This window comes from Lipophrys pholis (assembly GCF_963383615.2).
Source record: "Lipophrys pholis genome assembly, chromosome: 5".
NCBI lineage: Eukaryota > Metazoa > Chordata > Actinopteri > Blenniiformes > Blenniidae > Lipophrys > Lipophrys pholis.
Genome location: NC_137628.1, coordinates 28,292,504 through 28,313,069, shown reverse-complemented (window position 1 = coordinate 28,313,069; position 20,566 = coordinate 28,292,504). Strand labels below are relative to the sequence as shown.

Below are 20,566 nucleotides of genomic sequence, written 5' to 3'. Positions count from 1 at the left end.
TGTCCTGACAACAGGGATATGATACAGCAGATTCCAAGAATAGAACCAATGGTTTGATTTAATAAGCTGAAACTATGGGCCTCCATCATTTTGAGTGACTACTGAAGTTCTCAAGCCAGATAATTACTGGAATCCACATCTTGCGGAAACTCAATACAGCTCCAGTGATAATCACTTGTTAACAGTTGAAGTTGGGACTTTGAGACCATTTTCTGGTGATTTAATAAAACATGTTTCTGCTCAGAGGGGAATTTTTCTGGAGTTCCAGCACAATGTTGCACAGCTTACCAAATTGGATTTGTTGAATATTTGTGTGAGCATATGTGGGGTGTTACACTGTTAAACTACAAAAGTATTGTATACATCTTATCGGTTATGTTAGCGCATTTGTGAAGCACAATGTAGTTCGATTTTAGTGAATTATTGCAGGTTTGCAATTTTCTGAATGAAGCATATTTAAATCTAGTCCTGCTTGCATTAATGGCTGCATGTTAATATGGAGGCCATGGTCATGTCAGTGTTTGTTTATTCAGATAACAGTTGAAGGAACCGATTTCCACCTTATTCAGAAAAACTACCAACACTGGCTTCTAAGGCTGCATCAACACTTTGACAACTTTTCAGGCATTATTGTGACATTTCTCAAACGTCATACAACGTTATATACTTCAACCGGTTTCAAAAATAAATTGGTTTAACGTGGCGGTTTGAGTGTGAAAGTTGAATGAATGCTACAATTTATTCCAAAACATTTCCTTTTTGTGGAGTTGACAGCTCAAAAGCAGCAGGTAACTTGTATGAATCAGAATAAAATGTTCTGTAAGTAAAGAACCAAGGATAAGAAGTATTCATTGTGTCAACATCCTTTGAGGAGAATGTGCTGTAGTGCAAACAAAGACTTGTCACCTGCAGCCCATGTTGCATTTGGAGCATTTTTCCATTAAGCCTTCAGTTCAGAAGGAAGGCATCTGTGAATTCCGAGACTAAAGCAACTACTCTACTGGTATTTTATTGACTCTACTGAAAAACACACTGAAGATATTTCTTTGAATTATGCATGGAAAGAAGTTAAATGGCAGAATTAGACATTAAAGAAAAGTGTGAAGAATCAGCCTTCATTCATTGTCAAAGTTGAGTGATGAACTAATCGAGATTTGTAAATGGATTGACAGTTATAAGAAAATCCTCCCAGTGGGAGCTCACCTGTCCTATGTGTCTGTGCGGGGAGGGGTAGCCCTGTCTGCGGAGCTGCTGGGATTGTCGAATGAGGGCAGCGCCGTCCTCTGGTTGGCTGGGCTCCCTCAGGTCCAGCATACTCTGAGAGAAGCGGGCCATCATATTGAACCCACCCTGTCCCTGATTGTGCCCCTGGCCCGAGCCCGAGGTCACCCCGTTGGTCAGAGGACTAATTTGCTCTGTCGGCGAGCAATCGTAAAACTCTTCGTCTGAAGCCGTGGAAGCGCTCGAGGGCTCGTCGACGACCGCCAGGTCACATATGACCTTGGTGCTGTCTTGGCTGTCGTTACCGTTGCTGCCAGAGTCGGCGGTGTCGTCCCTCAAGGTGAGGCGGCCGCGGACCAACTCCACGTTCTTCTGATCCTGCCTCCTGTCAAGTGAATCCTCCAGACTCACCACTTGGTCTATTTTGACCAGGCTGACATGGTCTGAGGTGTCTGGGTCAATGACTACCTGAAGTGTGCGGCGTTTAGGCACAGGTGGCGCCGCCGCTTGTGTCTCGGGAGTTTGTGTACTTTCTTGTCCTGCCGGCAATGAATCGGCACTAACTTTGGTTGGTGGTTTAGAGCAGGGTGCTTCCTCTGCTGGAGGAGGGTTGGGCTGCTGAGGAGCATCTGTCACGTCTGTTTGTTCCTTAACTGCTTTGTCAGTTGGACTCACAGGAGAAGAGGCTTTGGGGCTTGCAGTCCCGTCAGGAGTTTTTGCTTCTACTTTCGCGTTCTTACCCGAGGCAGATTCCTCAGTCTGAGGCGTCATCAGTGGTGCGCTGAAGCGTATGGCCTGACTGACCTCGAACCTCTCTGACCGCTGTAAGTGAACCTGATGAGCGCGCTTCTCATCCCTGATGTTGATAAAGCCAATGACGTCACTCGGCGGGTCCGGCTCCGGCCAGGTAGGCAGGTACGGGATCAGATACACTTTCTCCAGATTGGCCAATCCCGGATGTACCGGTGGCGCTTCGGCCACCTCCTTGATCCGTTTCATCATTTTCATCCCAGCGGGATTCTGGGAGTTCTTGTTGCTGGAGTTCTGGTCGGAGGAGGCGGGACTAGTGTGGGTTCCCGTGACAACAAGAGCATATTTTGGATTGATGAGCTTCCGAGCGACAGAAGCCGGGACAGGCGGAGGAGCGACTTGAGGGAGCGGGTCGGGGATGGGTTCATCCACCATGGGAACCTTGCTCAGAGACACACCTCTGGACATGAGATACAGATCACGAAACTGCAGGTCAAATGTCTCCACGGCCTGTCCTGTGATCACAGTGATAAGATTCCGGTCCAAACGGGACGAAGACCAGGTGAAACTGCAAAAACGCAGAAGTGGAGACATAAAATAAAGAGAAGTGATTTTTTTTTTTTAACAGACAAGATTCCTTCCAACTACTTTACTCTCACTTCCAACTAAGAAATGCCGATAAAGAGTTTATTATTGTTTAATCATTACACCAGACATCATCACTCTGAAGTCATGCAGAAGTGATTTTTTTTTTTAACAGACAAGATTCCTTCCAACTACTTTACTCTCACTTCCAACTAAGAAATGCCAATAAAGAGTTTATTATTGTTTAATCATTACACCAGACATCATCACTCTGAAGTCATGCATCACATTTTGCTCTTTGATCGTGCTGTATAATTGTTCCTCTTCAACTTCCTGGTCCAGCAGGAGCACAGAGTTTGAGAATGTGCAAAAACACTGCAGATAAGGCAATTATAGCGTGTGTGTGTGTGTGTGTGTGTGTGTGTGTGTGTGTGTGTGTGGGGGTTAGGGATTCAGCCTGAGATCCTGAAACTGGCTTTGGCTGAGAGCCACTAACACAGTCCAACATGTGACTGCTTGTTTCCAACAAAAACAAGTCGGGCACTTGACAAATTCATTCTGAAGCCTTGACGTGTGACGCTCCGTTGATCATAACCTGGCGATTCACCATGTGTGGTGCCATTTCATGGATAATAATGGAGAATCTAAGTTGTATTGTCTCCTTTTTAAATATTTAAGTGCAAAACCAAAACATGATCATGCCAAAAATCATTAGCCAACAGAAAAACACTCATTTTCCTTCCTCGCTCTGTCCAGTTTATAAACCTGACACTGATATTCAGCAGCGGCTCGAGTCTTTTGTTTGCTCACCATTTAGCTGTTTACTTTGTTTGTTTGCTGACTGGCACTAAGTGGTCGACCTGTTCAAGCTATTTGCTGCAAATCGTAATGAACAGAATGAGAATGACTGAGAAAAGCTATCAAGCCTTTGACTACCCAAAAAAAATTTAAAAATCAGCTGAGAGACACCGAAAAGCTCCACATAGCTGAAGGGAGCTCAAGGGCGATTACTTCTTGTGGGGTTTATGTATTCATTTATTGCTCAAGTCACATTTAGAGAGTTAGTTGGGACAGAAAACTCCATGTGGACTGTAAATTCAGAGCAAGCTGGGATGTACTGGTAGCTTTGCCTGGAGTTAAAAACTGAAAATAGCCCATCGCCCATCACTAGGGTATAAACCTGTCTGAGTCTAACCCCAGTTCATGTTCCTGATTAGCGGGTGAACAAAGCAAAGCTTGGTGGAATCGTCTCTGCTCACCTGTATGATCCAGAGATGGCTCTGTCCCCATCCACCAGCAGGAACTTCTGGCTCAAAGATCCGTGCACCTTCTGAGCCGACCGTGTGTAGAACTCCACTCCTCCACAGCAGCGAACACGCAGATTCTGCAAACACACACACACACACACACACACGTACAGGGTAATTCCTGTCTACGGTGACTATGTGCTGGATTTAATGGGAACAGGAAGAAGGATTTTGGTGAACAAAAGACTGAGGAAAGGGAAAAGAACAGGAGTCATTATCGCTGAAGAGATGATGTTTAGCTCCAAAGTGTCTGCGATCTCATGTTAGTGTGTGTGCGAGTGTGTTTGTGTGCGTGTGTTTGTGTGTGTGTGTGTGTGTGCCTGCAGGACACACCCTGTGGTGTTTGTCTTCAGCCATGAGATAAAGGTGTGGCTCTAGGCTGGGCGTTGCCTTGCAGGTAAAAGTTGTGTGCGAAATCTCACAGGAAGAGAAAACTGCAAGTCGTTAAACGCTCATAAGGACAGCAGCGATGCCAGATAAGAGAATGTCTCAAACCAGAGGAAAAGCGCTGGCAGTTTAGGCTGTGAGGAAGGAAGAAGGAGAACTGAAAGCAAAGCGTACCACAAAAAAAAAAAAAGTAAAGAGGGCTTGCACGCAATTAAATTTAATTGCCTTCATAAAAATGCATAGAAAATTCTCAGTGAAAAAAATAATCTAGATATGTATTTACTGTTACTGCCTCGACCAGTTCGGAACTGAAATACAAACAATAACAAAGAAATTCAGCCTACGCCGCTCAACTAGCTGGGGCCTGCACCTTAAAAAGGCTGCAGGCAAAAGCCTGACAGCCTTCATCAGCCCTGCTCTGCTTTCACATGTTTCCCTTGGATGGTAATAGTATTGTTGGAAAAAGTGCCCCCGGTGAAAAACTCTCATTAACAGTTCTAAACCCGGGCCATTTTTAAATAACAACTTTTATTATTGTATACTTATCTTTGAGTGGACATCTATCCCACCAGCTCACGCTGCGTGCTTATGAAAACATCATCAGTGTTTGTATACGTGTGTGTGTGTGTACGTATGTGTGACATATACAAACCTTTAGGTGTCCCCGGTGCATATCAGCTCTGCCACACATGGAAAGAAAGGAGGAGACTGCAGCCGTGTCCAGGATTATGTACACAGGGATTCTGCGTCTATAGGCCGCATCCAGTAAATCTCGGAAGATATCCACGTCTGTGAATGCATCCATCACCACGGCGATCACCTACACACACACACACACACACACACACACACACACACACACACACACACACACACACACACACACACACACACACACACACACACACAGGAAACCACAGACGATGTTAGTGTTTCCTGCTCTGGGTGGGTTCTTTTGATTCACGCTGGCTTCTACCAACAATATCAAATTTATGACACCCAGACGGGAGGCTGGACATTCATCAAGTGTAATATGAAGAGTGCATGTAAGGAGAATATCAAGAATCTAGTTGGTCCTGCAAGGGACAAGGGAGCCTTTTTTTTTTTTGTTTTAGCAGACTCATGATAACAAATGTAAAGTGACCTGACTGTGTGTGTGTGTCTGACAGCACAGCTACACTAATGACAGGATGGTGCAGAAAAAAAATAGATGGTTAGTAAATCTTGAGGTGAAAATATCCAACCATCACTTCACACAGGGAGAGAGAGAGAGAGAGAGAGAGAGAGAGAGAGAGAGAGAGAGAGAGAGAGAGAGCGAGAGAGAGAGAGAGAGAGAGAGAGAAGCCATGGTGCTTTCTAAGCAGTAAAATATTACAATCAATTATAGTCTGAATGCTTCTTTTGTGGCTCTGGTGCAAAGCTAGACGAGTCACCAAGCGGGTCACGTGCCAGTATCAACCCATGGAAGAGGTAAAGGTGATGTATGAGTTGTGCTGTCATGTGACCTATTTAGTGACGTCAGGGCATTTTTTTCCACTGGCGTGTCAAGCTCAGACTCGTCTTATTAAAACTTTGTAGCCTGCGTGTGAGACTGGTACATGCAGAGACAGGATGTGAGTTTGCAAGGCCGGGCTGGGGGCGACTAATGAATATGAAAGGACTAAAAATGTCTCTTAAACAGACAGAAACCAAAGTCACGAGAACAAATGCAGAGCAAAGATGCCTATTTTAGGTTCAGGGTGCTGTTATAAGCTGTAATCATGGCGAATGCCCTTATTCTGTCAGTGACACAGCACATAGCACAATGAAAACAACATTACTGAGCTGCACCAAACCGAACAACTAAAACTAATTATGTCTGCACCTACCGTTTAATCTGCTTGTTACTTGTACTTGAAATCCACACTGGTATTATAGAAACTTGAATAACTGAATAATCCACTGAATAATTTGATTATCGACTGAATAATCCTGCAAAGTGAAGTGACTGTGTCACACATGCACAGCGTTGTAGTTCACAGGTTTATGATGATGAGCTTCATTTTACACCAAGCAGCAAAGTATTGAAAAGATGTTACCAAGATGTTGTAAAGCTGTCAGAAAGACGGTGCAGTAGGAGTTCAATCTGTACTAACAGACCACCTCAGTACTGAGTATTTTACCTGCACTTATGGATCACAACCATAAATGGCAGATATATGTAGTGTTTGGATCAATAATGTGTGTTTTAATAAAAATCAATCGTAGTTTTACCTTCCAGTTTTTAGTTTTTATGAAGATTTTAAGTTTTTTAAGAAAATCCTTCTTAAGACTTTGAGCTCCTTCTCATTTGGAGAAACTCTTCATAATGTGAGTTTTATAATTGTAGTGCGCTCATGGAAAACATGTTTCTGCTTTAGTTGAAGCATTTTAACCATATTTATTGTTTTTGTGTAGAGACGTGGTGCAATAGATCAACTGTTATTAAACTGTTAATACATAGAGATAAACTTTTTAAACTTTCACTACAGTGAGATGTTTGAGTTTATGTCTGTTGATGGAAATCCCTCCTCATCATCATCATCATCCTCCTCTGCCTACCTTCTGAGCTGAAGCGATGCTCTTGCGCACCACCTCCTTGATGTGCGTGTGCGTCTCCACGGGAGGCTGCGTGTACACGGTCACGCGCGTGACCCCTCGGTAGTTGATGGACTCGGGCCAGCCCAGATCCAGCTCCGCCACGGAGCCCTCGGACCGGTCCGGCCAGTACTCCAGTGACACCTCCCCGTCCTCCGCTTCCTCTGGGGCCCCCGGGCTGGTCGGGGTCTCGGGCTTCTGGTGGTGCTCATGCCCGGGTCGGTAGGCCTCCGCCGTGCGCGCAATGCGCTCGAGCTCCGAGTCGGAGAGGAACCCGCGCACGCTGTTCTTACAGACGTAGTCCGCGAAGGCCTCGCGGCCCTCGGTGATGAGCTCCTCGATCGCGAGCCGCTGGTCCTCGCTGTAGAAAAACTCCGGCTTGCTCTCGCTCACGCGCCAGTTGACGTGGTGGTTGTCCAGACACTGGAGCTGAGACAACGCCATGACCCAAATAATCTGCCCTCGGGGCAATGAAAAGTTAGCCGGCGATTCCGCTCTGACCCACTTTCCCCTCCGAGGAGTCAAAGTCCGGACTGGGGGGAAACAGTCATCACGGTTCAGGCCGAGCCGGGACCCCGCGGCGGGGAACGCATCCGTCCGGAGGGGAGCGCTTCCATCTGGGGCAAACACACCTCAGACAGTGCGCGGAGCTCCGGATTCTGCCTCTCGCACTCAGGTGTAGCTGGAACAAAGCTCCCCCGCCCTGCGCCACGCCTCTCACCTGACGGGGGCCGGGTCACCGCCTGCGGGGCTGCAGCTGGTGGGGGCCGGGTCACAGCCTGCGGATCCCGGGCTGCTGCTGGTGGAGGCGGCCCGGCTCAGCTGCTCCAGCCGCGGGGCTCAAAAGACACAGAGGCAGGCGACTCGTCTGGACGGGTGATGAGTGTGTGTGTGTGTTCGTCTGCCGGTGAATCAGCATGAAGCGGAAGAAAAGTGTTTAAACCCGCTTTAAGACGTGTTGAAACGCCGCATGAGTCAGAAAGTTCTGCGCTGACGAGTCACTTCTCATCCGTCTGAGACGCACAGATGTGCGTCAAAACGCAGCGGCAGACAAACAACAAAAAGTCGAAAAACTCACAGAGGCGATCGAGTCAAGCTCTCCACTTGGGTTTATTTCCTCCGGGTTGGTCTGAAAGCGAACAAAGTTTAGACGGTCTGTCTGACCCTGGAATCCGACAACGGAAGCTCGGTTACCGGGTTCAGAGAGGCGGAGTGTCCGGTGGCTGGTGTTGGTGAGGAAGTGGATCCTGCAGGCTCCACCCTTCAGTCTGGACTCAGGGCTTTCTACCCTAAAACTTTACCCCTCACCTACAAAACAGCCATAGCAAAACTTCTATAACTATATTATGAAAACACATGTCTCTCTTTTTGGAGCCTTTTGCATTTAATCAGATTAAAATTAATGGAAGTTGATTATAAACAACAAATCAAGCATATCAATAATATACTATTATTATCTTAACAGGTTTTTTTCTGAGAGGTTTGTTGGACTTTCCCATGACTAATCACTGTAAAGAATGATTAAGGATCCTAGTTAATGTATCCTAAAAGAAAAGTTTACCCTGTCATCAAGATTGTATTTTTTGATCTCCTAGCACAATTATTAACCTTTGATTACTTTTAATTAAAAGTTCATTATTATGTGTCTCGATCTCAGTCTTACTAAAGAAAATTCATTACACTTAAACTATTCTGTTTTTGCCAACCTGCACATCCTGTGACAGTCATGTTAGGTGTGTTTTTCTCTTTTTAATGGGTTTAAAGATCATGTTTACTCATTCCAATGGAACAAAGGGTAAACGTGGCCTTAGTGTATTTTTGGTGTAATTCTACATATTTTCTATGAAATTCAGTATTTTTTAATGATTGTCAATATCCGTCACAACATAGTCAATACAATGAATTTTATTTTATTCATTATCTTCTCCAAGGAAAGTTAGCCAAGAAGGTTGTTTTTGTTTGCGTGTATTTATTCTTTTATTTATTTATTGGTTTGTATTTATATGAATATCAACTTTTCGCAAAATCTACTCACCTGAATTGCCTGAAATTTTCAGAGATGATTTGACATCATCCAAGGATCAATCGATTAGATTTTGTAACGTTAACTGCTAGCCGTTTCCGAATAAATCTAAAAAAAACTGCAAAAACGTTTCTGGATTGTGGATGAGCAGGCTATTAGTCTCCCCTTCCTGTGTCTCACTGTTCTTTGTCTTCATGTTTCAGACACTGTCGGCTGCGTTGACCCAGAGGAGTGTGTGCGTGTGTGTGGGGCAGAAGTGGGATGCTCCAACATCGCTTTTCCCAAACTGGTTATTGAGCTCATGCCGAGTGGTGAGAATAAGGCTCTGATTGTAACAAGATATTGTGAATGTGTTTGTTTTTCTGTTTCGTCTGAAACCAACACAAAGCTGCGCGTGTCTCTGTGTGTGCGTCAGGTTTGCGAGGCCTCATGATAGCTGTGATGATGGCTGCTCTGATGTCTTCGCTGACCTCCATCTTCAACAGCAGCTCCACACTCTTCACCATGGACATCTGGAAGAAGCACCGGCCGCGGGCTTCTGAGAAGGAGCTGCTGCTGGTTGGAAGGTATGTCACTCATCACCATTCCACTGCAGGGCTGAGAGTCGCTATCGGGGCTTCATATCAGGGTTAATAAAGACGTTGTGTGTGTGTGTGTGTGGGGAAAGTGAAAAGACTGTGTTTGTTCCAGGATTGTTACTGTGATCTTGGTGGTTGTCAGCGTGATCTGGATCCCCATCCTTCAGTCGGCCAACAGCGGGCAGCTGTACGTTTACATCCAGTCGGTGACGAGCTACCTCGCTCCGCCCGTCACCGCCGTCTTCACGCTGGCTGTCTTCTGGAAAAGGACCAATGAGCAGGTACAAATGGATAAACAATTGACTTTATTGAGTCCATATATTACAATAGTGTGAGCTGAGAGGAGGAACCACTATGAAACAGTGCCACCCACCACCAACATCTAACTGTCGACATTAAAGTCTTTCGGGTGACGACTGGATCAATCAGTAACTAATCAGGTGTAGAAGGAAGCGTGTAACTTCTCTGACATTCATTACAAAAGATGTAGATGAACAGGTAATGCTTTTCCAGTGAATCTGGGTTCAAACGTAACTCAACAATAGTCAAAGTTTACTCTCTAATGGGCATCGAACGTATGAACTTCTGTCTCTGTGTGAACTGTTTGTCCTCGCCGACACTTTAAAGTTTTATTATGTGTGTGTGTGTGTGCGTGTGTGTGTGTGTGTGTGTGTGTGTGTGTGTGTGTGTGTGTGTGTGTGTGTGTGTTATTATGGACTGCATTGTTTATTGTTTCCTGAGCGGGGACCCGCGTGGCCACTCACCTTAAAGAATGAAAAGTTTTGTCTGATAACAAAGTGTGAGAAAGTGCGGTTATTAGAAGATAAACAGTGCCGAGTAAAAGATAACACGGCCGCAGGGAGAGTGTGCCTCGTAACGGAACTAACGCCACATGTGTTGAAACATTCACTGCCAGCAAGTAAAGCTCAGTCTGCTCCTCCAGTCAAGATCCAGCCTCTTGTTTTCAATGCAGTGAGTCCTGGGTGTGTCTCGCTCTCTGCTGACAAGCTGCTTACCAACTGCTCTGGAAAATAAATTAAAAATCCTTTGCTTTCTCCACAATAACAATTTTTTTTCCACTTTCCTGTAATGCAAATAATACATTTTAGAAACTCAGAGAAGCTACAAAGTCTTCTTATTTGTCTTTTATTACTTTATACGCTGAACAAGTCTTAAACTTCAGGTCTGCAAAGCAAATACTGATTAGACGCCTTGCAGGTCAAAGATCATCTTTGTTATGTGAAATCAGTTTTAACCACGGTAGCGTTATGTCATAGCATTGCCCTATTTTCCTGACCATAACTTGCTCCTGAGTGTCTCACCAGTCAAGAAATGCACCATGAAGAGGGAATAAATATATAAGTCGCACTGGATTATAAGTCGCATTTATTTGGAAATTTATTTCACACAATCCTCGACCAAGAACAGATATTTACTCTCGCAAGGCAAATTATTCAGCCTTTTGGTTGTCTGTTTTGAAAATGACCGTCTGTGGCAAGTTTGGTTCATCTCCACAACAAGCCAGCACCACAGGTTTCATACTCCATCATCTCGGTGGAAAAGACATTAAAGGATCGGTGCTCACCGTTTGATACCAGCTGTGTTATACATGTGGTATATTTTGATATATAAGTCGCCCCTGACTATAAGTCACAGGACCAGCCAAACTATAAAAACAAAAGGTGTAACTTATCCTCTGGAAAATACGGTATAAATTTGGTTATTCTACTTTCCCTCAGACTGATGAATAAGACTTCTCTGTATCCTGAAGGGAACCAACAGTCCTAACAATAACCACATGGGACACACTTTCATGTGCTCCTCAGCATGAAATGAAGTCATTTTACTGTCTGTTAAACATTTCCTTAAACTGCCATCCCACAGGCCAAAACTTATAATCATCATGCAGCTGTTTACACACAAAGATATTGACAGAGGATCTTTTCCATCAGCATGAACTCGACTTGTTTTGCTAATTAGAAAACGTTAACAAATGTTTACCTGGTAAACTTCATTCTGCAGCACGCTGCTCTTAGCTGCATCTCTCAGTACACATAGAAATGCAATGACGAAAGTATAAAATAGCAGCAGAGGAAAGACGTTTTAATCATCGATGCCACCAAACAACTGTATTTTCACTTCTTTATATACCAACAAAAAGCAAAGCCACTGAGAAAGTTTCACTCGTGCCGTTATGCAGAAGGTGTGAGTTTTATCACATGATAAGATAAATCTGTGACACATGGGGTCAAAGGTCGGGTGTTACTGATACCATGTCGACAACACAGTGTTGTTGTCATGGAAACAAGACACGTGGAACCTTTGAATCTCTCTATCTATCTATCTATCTATCTATCTATCTATCTATCTATCTATCTATCTATCTATCTATCTATCTATCTATCTATCTGTCTGTCTGTCTATCTGAGTTAAAGTCTCCAGACGTTCGCTCTGAGTGACGAGTTGATAGTTAATTCATCGGTGTAGTTCAAACTGCTCGGGCCACATTCTCTCCTGAAGGTGGAACAGAAGAGGAGACACGGAGGTATTTAAGTCTGTGCACGTTTGTACGCTTACAATAATTGAGAAGTGACATGCAGGTGACAGATTATCACAGTGGGAAAGTGAAGAGCGTTTCATGAGCGCGACACACCCAGCCGTGACCCGGAGCCTCTCCGGGCGTCAGACTGCTGCCTGCAGCCGGAGGGAGAAGCTCGGCATGTTTATTAGAAAAGCCCGTGATGTAACAGGAATGTGGTTTTTTTTTTTTTTTTTTTTTGTGCTTTCAGGGTGCATTCTGGGGCCTGATGGTGGGTCTGGTGGTGGGCGTGTGCAGGATGGTGCTGGAGTTCGCTTTCCCCCCTCCCAGATGTGGCGTGGAGGATTTGGCGCCGATGGTGTTGCGCGGCGTCCACTACCTCCACTTCGCCATTCTGCTCTGTGGGCTCACTGCTATTGTAGTTACCGTAGTATCCCTGCTCACGCCCCCGCCCAGCCCGGAGCAGGTGTGTACACACGTCTGTAATAAATAACAGAACAACCTGGGAAGTTAGGATCGTGCATTAAGCACAGTTGTAATGTTATCTTCTAAAATATAGCAGGGATGACGCCGAGGTGACACAACAGGCAGCTGTACATTGAGAATGGATTATGTAAAGAATGGGCTCCGTGTTTAGAGACCGTCGAAAAGGCCCTGCCTATCTGCTGCAAATCCAAAAGATCAACAGCAGACGGTGGAGCGCAATCCCTCGGGACAGAACAATTATTGTTACGCATAATAGAGGGAAAAGCTAAATGCTTCATATTTGAAGGTTCAGTAGATCCAGTGACTCATCAGTCTCACCTAGCCTGAGTTTGAACTCAAACAGTAAACATGAGAACTGAAGAAACACGGTTCACACATATCCAAGCAAATTAGACGGACATTCATATATTACTCATATCTGTCCACACACACACACACACACACACACACACACACACACACACACACACACACACACACACACACACACACACACACACACACACACCTCGTCAAGACTTGAAGCTACTGTGAACCTGAAAGAAGTTGTGAAAAACGATTTACTTGATTAATTTTACATTTCAGTGAATTTCAACTTGTGAAACCAGTTTTCATGAATGTGATGTAGATGAATAACAAAACTGGGTCAATGTGCTGCCTGCTTGAGTTTAATGAAAACACAATAATTCCTGCTTGTCTCGCTGAACCAGAAAACTGGTGGAAACCATGAGCTGCAAAACAAACCTCTGTACAAAATCAGAGAGTTCTTTGTATATACTTTAATGCAGGAGGAATTGTTGTAGTAAGCAAATGTTTTGTCTTTGTGAAGGATCAAGACAAGTTTTTGTGCTTAGCAAAATGGGTATTGCACTTAAGTTAAGAGACTGTCAACAAAGCCTCACGTGTTGTGTGATTTAGGTCATTCATGCCACAATGTAATTGCTTAGTTGGGTGTCAACTATTTGAATAGTGTCGTTCTTCCCTCCCAGGTGTGTAACCTGACCTGGTGGACAATAACGGAGGAGCCGCCGAGAGAGATTTCTCTGCACAAAGTGTCCTCAGTCAGCCACCGCAGCTCTCAGGGTAAAACCTCTGAATGTTGGATTAATAGCAGTCAGCCACAGACACGCATCATGTTTGGGTAACTTCCTGTGTGTGTGTGTGTGTGTGTGTGTGTGTGTGTGTGTGTGTGTGTGTGTGTGTGTGTGTGTGTGTGTGTGTGTGTGTGTGTGTGTGTGTGTGTGTGTGTGTGTGTGTGTGTGTGTGTGTGTGTGTGTAGGCACAGAGCCAACCCGGCGGATGACATGTGCTCAGGGGGCGAGTCTTTGCATCTCAGCTATGCGGCGATCCGAGGAGGCTCCCCCTCCCAGAGTTCCCACCATCAGAGAGAGTGTTTTCTGGTCCAGGTTCTGCTGCTGCAACGCAATTCTCCTCGTCAGCATTAACATTTTTCTCTACGCGTACTTTGCCTGAGTGGAGGATCACATTTAACGTCCTGCCGCACCTTCATGCTGAACTCGTGTCACTCCCACACCAACAGGAAACTCCACCGAATCGCTCTGCTGTGCATCAGGCTGGGAAAACACACATATTGTTAATTCTAAAGGGGTCTCATGTTTTCAGTACCATCCACTTTTAAAATGACAGAACAGGAGTACACAACTCAGCTGAATCTGTTCAGAATCACTTTAATTATACTTTATTACATACAACATTTGTATTTGCGTCTATATGTGCATCATAATATTATGATATAACGTGCATGTTAGACTTGATACTGTAATCGATTCACAGGATTGCAGTTTGAGGCCATGACAACAGAAACTGACGGTCTCAAAGTAATCTGATGCTTCTTCTTCTTGGGACATAAAATGAGAGGTATTTGCTGATGTAGGAAGATGATGTGGGTAATAAAAACTTGTTCGGCGGATAAAATGACGATATAATCTAGAATAAAAGATACGGGTCGTTTGTAGTGTTACACAAGCAGTGGGAGGATTTATTTTTGCGTCAGTTGAAATCCTGGCTTCAGTGTTTCGAATATATGATAGGTTATCAGAAATGTTTTTGACAATTCACTACAAAATAAGCAATAATGAGGAAAAGAAGGAATCATCCATGTTGATGTCTTAACTTAACTGTATTTTTCCTAAAGAGAGTGTCTCATTTACACAATCCTTCATGCTGTCTGTAGTACCGTTCAGCTTGAGTCCATTTCAGTGAAGCAGCATCCAATCATCAGTCTTAACCTTGAGTTAAATGTACAAAACAAATATTCGTTTTATTTCAGTTTTTATTTAGTGCCTCAAATAAAATAGATTTTCCTCAAATGTGATCATTATTGCAGTCAAAACATCACAAGCTGGCGTGAAGTTGCAGTTAGTTCATGACCTCTGAACTATGTGGCATCACATATTGTTTTGGTCTTAAAGATTAATTAAAATTGTATGTTAAGAAAATCTTTTCGATGACATTGTTTCCCACCTCGACCACTGTCCTGCGTGTTATGTGTCGGATCAGGAAGACATGAACAGCGAAGGAGATGGGAAACACTGCTGATCCGTGTGTTTTAGGTTGTTTCTGACTTAGAAATCTGTGTTGAGATTACATTCTTGATATTCACTGTGTAGTTCTGTTAATGACCTTATATGTATGACAGGGATTTACTGTGTGTTCTTGTGCTTGTTTATGATTTTATGATAAATCAGAGTTTCTCAAGCTTTCCTGCTCTGTGAGTTGTTAACAGTGGAACAGAAGCAATGCATCACACATGACCACTTCACATGAGAGAGCTGCTCTGAATGCGTCCATATAGTAATGATAATAATACATTCTGTGTGTGTTTTTTTAGAGTCAAGAGATATGAAAATGAATCAACACATTTGTGTACATAAAAGCTCAAAAGCGTCCAACATATGAATGCAGGATGCAAATATTCATAACCAGAGAAAATCTCTTTATTCAGCTGCTGTACAATTGAGGTTCATTTAAAACAGAAGGTGTGAGGAGCAAACACAAAACACACTTTCAATGCAAATTCATAGATTCATGACAAACCGTCAGAGAAAAGATGATAGATAGGATAGCTCATAAAGGTTGACTCAGTGTTTGCGACTGTAATATTCACCATTACAATTTTGGATGTTTTATTTCTCTTTATCACACAAATGGAAATATGAAAACACGAAGAAGCCAAGATGAGCAAAAAAATACATTGATATACATTTGATTATGATGTCAGATTGAGAAGATAAATCGTCACAGTTGAGAAGCGAGAGTGAAGAAAGGTTCAGTTTTTAAAGATGTGGGTGAAAAAAAAGAAATTTCAAAGACTGAAAACAAACAGAGCAGCACATGGCCTCAAGGTCTGGTGAGCCCATTTTGGTCCAATGCCAAACACACCTAGTTGAGTTAAATACTTCAAAGTTCCTCATCATATGGCAGTTTTGGTCTTTTCTGTTCCTCCAAGTCTTACTCAACAGCTTGTGAAAAGAGCATTGAGAGAAACGGGAATCTCTTGTGAAAACATTGAAGCTACTGCAGCTTTGGCAGACGACATCCCATCAACCACACGAAAACGGGTAACAAAGTTGGTTTTTAACAGCAATTGTAAAATAGTTTTGTGTTTGTTGGTCATGTCAGTCTCTGGATTAGTCGCCGCAGTAACGAAGCTCTGATATGGCGTCAGTGATAAAGCGGCTGGACGAAGTCCGGCGGGAAGAGTCCTACCCGGCCTCGACAGCGCCCCCTCCAGCTCAGGGAGCTTGAGCAGTCCAGCAGGTCGATGATGTCCCCCCGCCGGAAGTGGAGGTGGGCGGTCTGAGGGGGGGTGTAGTCGCAGAGAGCGTGCGCCAGACGAGGTTTCTGTTGGTTTTTTTAAAAAAAAGAGTTGTATTTAACAGAGTGATGTGTTCACTGAGGAAACCATGTGTTGACGTACCTCCAAAACTGGCTCTTTCAGACGCTGGGGGGCCTCCAGGTGAGCGGGGTGGGAGTGGAGGCGGGCTGAGGGGATGGACTCCTGGGAGCTGCTTCTGTAAGGGTTGGGGTAGGGGTTACGCCCCGGGTGTGGGGGCAGGTGAGGGGAGGAGGGAGGGTCTCTGAGGCAGATCACTTTGTCCACGGCGATGCTGTGAGTCCTGTAGAAATCCACCATCCGGTTCAGGGAAGAAAACGACTCGTCCCAGATGCCGTATTGACCGCCCCCCTCCAGCACCCGGAAATGCTCCACCCGGTCACCGTAGCTGCAAAGCACGAGCGGTGGATAAGGGAGAACGGGAAAGGTGAACGGGTGTGCATTCGTCTTTACACTCCCAACTCGTGGAGACTTTTTCTTTTTTTTTTTTGTAACTCTTCATTTTATGTTGCGCATTTTTACATCATAAACAACAAAAATAAAACATAGAACAAAACAAATATGGAGTCTCAGGAAGGCAGGATCCTCTTCCTCTGAAAAAAACATAATCCACTTTTCCCATTTGTTGAAAAAGTCTGTTCCATTTCTTATGGAGAAAGTATTCTTTTCCATCGTGTATAATCCTTTAACCACGTCCATTGTGGAGACTCTTTCATTCCTCAGCACTTCAGACTGGCTCCAGTCCCTCATGAACTTTAGTTACGAAGAGATGAAAAATACTATTGTTAGCAGAGTACAGCTAAAAGTGACGTTCATTAAAAAAACATTTTTTTTAAATCTCACTAAATCATTTGAAAAGACGACAACGTATCCTGAGGTAAATCTGAAAAGTATCAGAACAAGATAAGCTCTACTGATACTTTCCAACAAAAAATTGCAGCTCTTTATATTGTAAATCACAAACTGTGTACTTATAATATATGGTATATACTTCCGTGCAGTTTTAGGGCCTGCGCAGGATTCTAGTGATCAGCAGTCTCACTTCATAGCAAGATGATCTTCAGTTAGAGTCTCGCCTTTGAGGCCTTTTTGTGTTGAGTTTGCATGTTCTCACTCTGCTTTCTTCCCACTTTCCAATAAATATGTTTTATGGGGATAAATTGGTAATTCTCCACTTGCTGGCACGTCTGTCTCTCCCTTTCCTCCACTTGCAGCCAGTTATAATCTGCTGAAGGCCCAGCAACCCGCAGTCGGAAAAACTGTATAAGATGTTGAAAAAAATGGTTTGAGCTTTGAAATGTTGGTTTTGCAAATCCAGACATTAACTTTTATCGTTGTTGACTATGAGGTGAATAGAATGAAGCAAAGAAAGAAACATGATCTTTTTTGTACTATGCAAATTACTTTTATACATTATGAACTGAGGTGTTAAGAACAATGTTTTCTGCTGTACTTTGTTTTTTGTTCTTGAAAGACCTAATTGTACTTCTTAATTCAGTTGGGAACTCAGAACTATTCTATTCTATTCTATTCTATATATACATGTAACTCTTTATTAATACTGGAGTTTTCCTTCAACACCTGAATCTTTTACTAACTTACTAATTAGAGCCTGAGCTCACAGATAAAAACTATGTACCTGCGCAAAACAAATCAAAACAAATGTTCATGTTTTAGAGCATAAAATATACTATAACATACTAAATGCATAGAGGTTGATATGTGGTTTTCTAAAACAATCAATGGTTTGTTTGATTCCGTTTTGGCTGGACTGCAGCAGTATCATCATTCCTTTAAATGTCGACGTCCCATCAAGTTTTCACCCCTCATCAGATGGTTGCCACAACTTTCTGAAACCATTTAAAAAAAAATTAAAGTGTTTCATAAACAGTAAAGCCATAATCTGGCCTGCTGCTCCCCAAATCTCTCTGTGCATCACTTTATGTAATGAAAGTCCAGCAGAGGCGACGCTAAGATGAATAGTCTGCATTGTGTTTATTTGGTTTAACTATTTTGGAGCATGTTTTCTAGGAAAAGGCATTAATGTCCATCTGAAAGGCCGCTAAAGCTCTGCTTGCAGGATGGCTCATTCCTGTTTTATAATGTATGTTGCCCCTGTAAATCACGACAAAGTGCCTCTAAAGCTCTGCTGATCAGAATGAGGGGCTTGGAACACACACACACACACACACACACACACACACACACAAACACACACACACGCGCTTTACTTCACCATAGTCACCCTCTAATGATCACTTTACATAGCAGTGTGTAGCACAGAGGTCCCCTCTTACCGCTCAACCCTTGCAGGCAGACAGATGTGTATTACAACATTAATGTGTACACAATATGTCCATACATTATATTTCTGTGCCATGTGTCAATTACATAATGTACCTGTGTTTAATTAAAAGGCTGTGCGGTGTTATGCAATGCCCCGATTATTGAACTCATCTAATTCACCCTCAGTGATTAAATGTCCCCTACTTCATTTCGTTGACCCAAATTACACCCACACACACACACACACACACCCACACACACACACACACACCCACACACACACACACACACACACACACACACACACACACACACACACACACACACACACACACACACAGAGTCTGCGGCTGTGATATTTTTAGAGCGACGGGTTCCCGTAGAACATATTTAAATAGTATGACTCTCCACTCCACCAACCCTGACACACACTGGAAGACACGTGGATGCTGTAACTTGCTAATGTGCCCGCTGAGATGGAAAACACACATCCAGCTGCAAAGAGGTTGATGTGCCTGTGTGTTTCAAGCCCTGCTCCTCGTTGGACCGGCCAATCTGAGTGCAGGAGATGATGCATGCCAGCAGATGCCTCAGACACAACAACACAATGGTGGATTATACAAATATACAAATATGAACGGACGGGTTTGAGCTGCAGATTTAACTGGTGCACTAAAGGACACAGGAAACGTTGTCATCAACCTCTTAACCATGGTGAGATTTTCACAGATTGATGCTGATCTGTGTGTGTGTGTGTGTGTGTGTGTGTGTGTGTGTGTGTGTGTGTGTGTGTGTGTGTGTGTGTGTGTGTGTGTGTGTGTGTGTGTGTGGTGCATTCACTGACCTAACAGAGACAGAAAACTCTCCAGGAGCTGATTCGCTGTCCCTCACCAGAAACACTCCAGTGTCCTGCCAGCGGAGCCGCTGCTCAGCCTCCAGCCTTGATACGGGTCCTGCAAACCACCTATACGAGAACACACACGGGCACATGAATTACACCTTTTTTTTTTATCTTTCCTTTAAAGTATATCTTTCACAAACTTAGTTATGTGAATCAGTGTTTCATAATATATTGTGTTACAGACCCCAAAAACGATACCAATGGGACACAAGAGTTTAAAAGACTTTGTTGTTTTTCAACTTAGTCAAGTTCTGTAGGATGCAAAGACTATGGAATTCACACAGTGCAGTACTTAAAGAGTCACTTTTTGTGTAAATTCTAAAAAGTCAGGAGCCACAAACACTGATGAACACGTTAAATACAACAATCTGAATCCATAATCTTTCAAATATCATCACATGAAGCCTGTTTTCTCCTTTTTCTTTCTGAGCTTCGCAAGTGGACAGATTATCTCTTTACGGATGTGGGAGGACGGAAATGTAGTTCTCAGGCACGTAGCCACGCTTCCCGTGGATCTCTGCTGTGAACCAGCAAGAATCATCCTCCATTTCTGTCACCTACAATACACATGCACACGCACCATTACACCACATGAACATGCAGAAAGGCAACAAAAAAAAAAAGTTCACGCTGTCAAAAACCACCACCCCGCTCACCTTGACTATGTCTCCTTTCTGAAAACTGATCTCGTCTGCCTCGGATGCTGTGAAGGAGAAAAGAGCCACAGCCTCCATCCTGGACCCGGAGAGAGAGGAGAAGCTCGAGCTCCGACAACTGCTTCACTCCATGAATGAGGAGAGACAAAGAGTGAGCGGAGCAGTGAGAGGATGCTCTGTGGCGGGATGGGATAATCACTCTGTGTGTGTGTGTGTGTGTGTGTGTGTGTGTGTGTGTGTGTGTGTGTGTGTGTGTGTGTGTGTGTGTGTGTGTGTGTGTGTGTGTGTGTGTGTGTGTGTGCGCGAGGCCCTTCATCCTGCTCTTTAGTTAATGAGCAGAGCTTTCTCTGCGCGTGTGTCCCCCCGGTCGGCCAT

The 20,566-nt window shown here is 43.9% G+C and overlaps 3 protein-coding genes across 3 annotated transcripts in view; 1 reads left to right on the top strand and 2 right to left on the bottom strand.

The window, feature by feature from the left end:
- fam83gb (family with sequence similarity 83 member Gb) overlaps positions 1-8,073 on the bottom strand; it is an 11,480-nt gene extending 3,407 nt beyond the window's left edge. The window contains exons 1-4 of the mRNA XM_080464283.1: positions 6,831-8,073; positions 4,903-5,070; positions 3,816-3,940; positions 1,204-2,539 (exon numbers count right to left, since the gene is read on the bottom strand). Coding sequence (XP_080320409.1) covers positions 1,204-2,539; positions 3,816-3,940; positions 4,903-5,070; positions 6,831-7,310 — 2,109 coding nt within the window. The 5' untranslated portion in view covers positions 7,311-8,073. The remainder of the gene's footprint in view (positions 1-1,203; positions 2,540-3,815; positions 3,941-4,902; positions 5,071-6,830) is intronic.
- slc5a10 (solute carrier family 5 member 10) overlaps positions 1-15,212 on the top strand; it is a gene marked incomplete at its 5' end in the record, with an annotated part of 23,533 nt that extends 8,321 nt beyond the window's left edge. The window contains 6 exons of the mRNA XM_080464284.1: positions 9,093-9,200; positions 9,305-9,455; positions 9,580-9,748; positions 12,257-12,472; positions 13,482-13,575; positions 13,772-15,212. Of these exons, the coding sequence (XP_080320410.1) occupies positions 9,093-9,200; positions 9,305-9,455; positions 9,580-9,748; positions 12,257-12,472; positions 13,482-13,575; positions 13,772-13,965 (932 nt within the window). The 3' untranslated portion in view covers positions 13,966-15,212. The remainder of the gene's footprint in view (positions 1-9,092; positions 9,201-9,304; positions 9,456-9,579; positions 9,749-12,256; positions 12,473-13,481; positions 13,576-13,771) is intronic.
- LOC308110157 (GRB2-related adapter protein-like) lies at positions 14,792-20,566 on the bottom strand. Its single transcript, XM_080464285.1, has 5 exons — positions 20,192-20,566; positions 19,995-20,092; positions 19,479-19,598; positions 16,433-16,736; positions 14,792-16,356 (listed from the first exon to the last, which is right to left on the bottom strand). The coding sequence occupies exons 1-5, from the start codon at positions 20,267-20,269 to the stop codon at positions 16,177-16,179; spliced, it is 780 nt and encodes a 259-aa protein (XP_080320411.1). The 5' UTR covers positions 20,270-20,566; the 3' UTR covers positions 14,792-16,176.

Coding starts and splice junctions, on each gene's coding strand:
- LOC308110157 (XM_080464285.1), bottom strand. CDS start 20,269: ATGGAGGCTGTGGCTCTTTTCTCCTTCACAGCATCCGAGGCAGACGAG. Junction 20,093..20,191: donor AGAAAGGAGACATAGTCAAG/GTGAGCGGGGTG, acceptor TGTGTATTGTAG/GTGACAGAAATGGAGGATGA. Junction 16,357..16,432: donor TGAAAGAGCCAGTTTTGGAG/GTACGTCAACAC, acceptor AAAAACCAACAG/AAACCTCGTCTGGCGCACGC.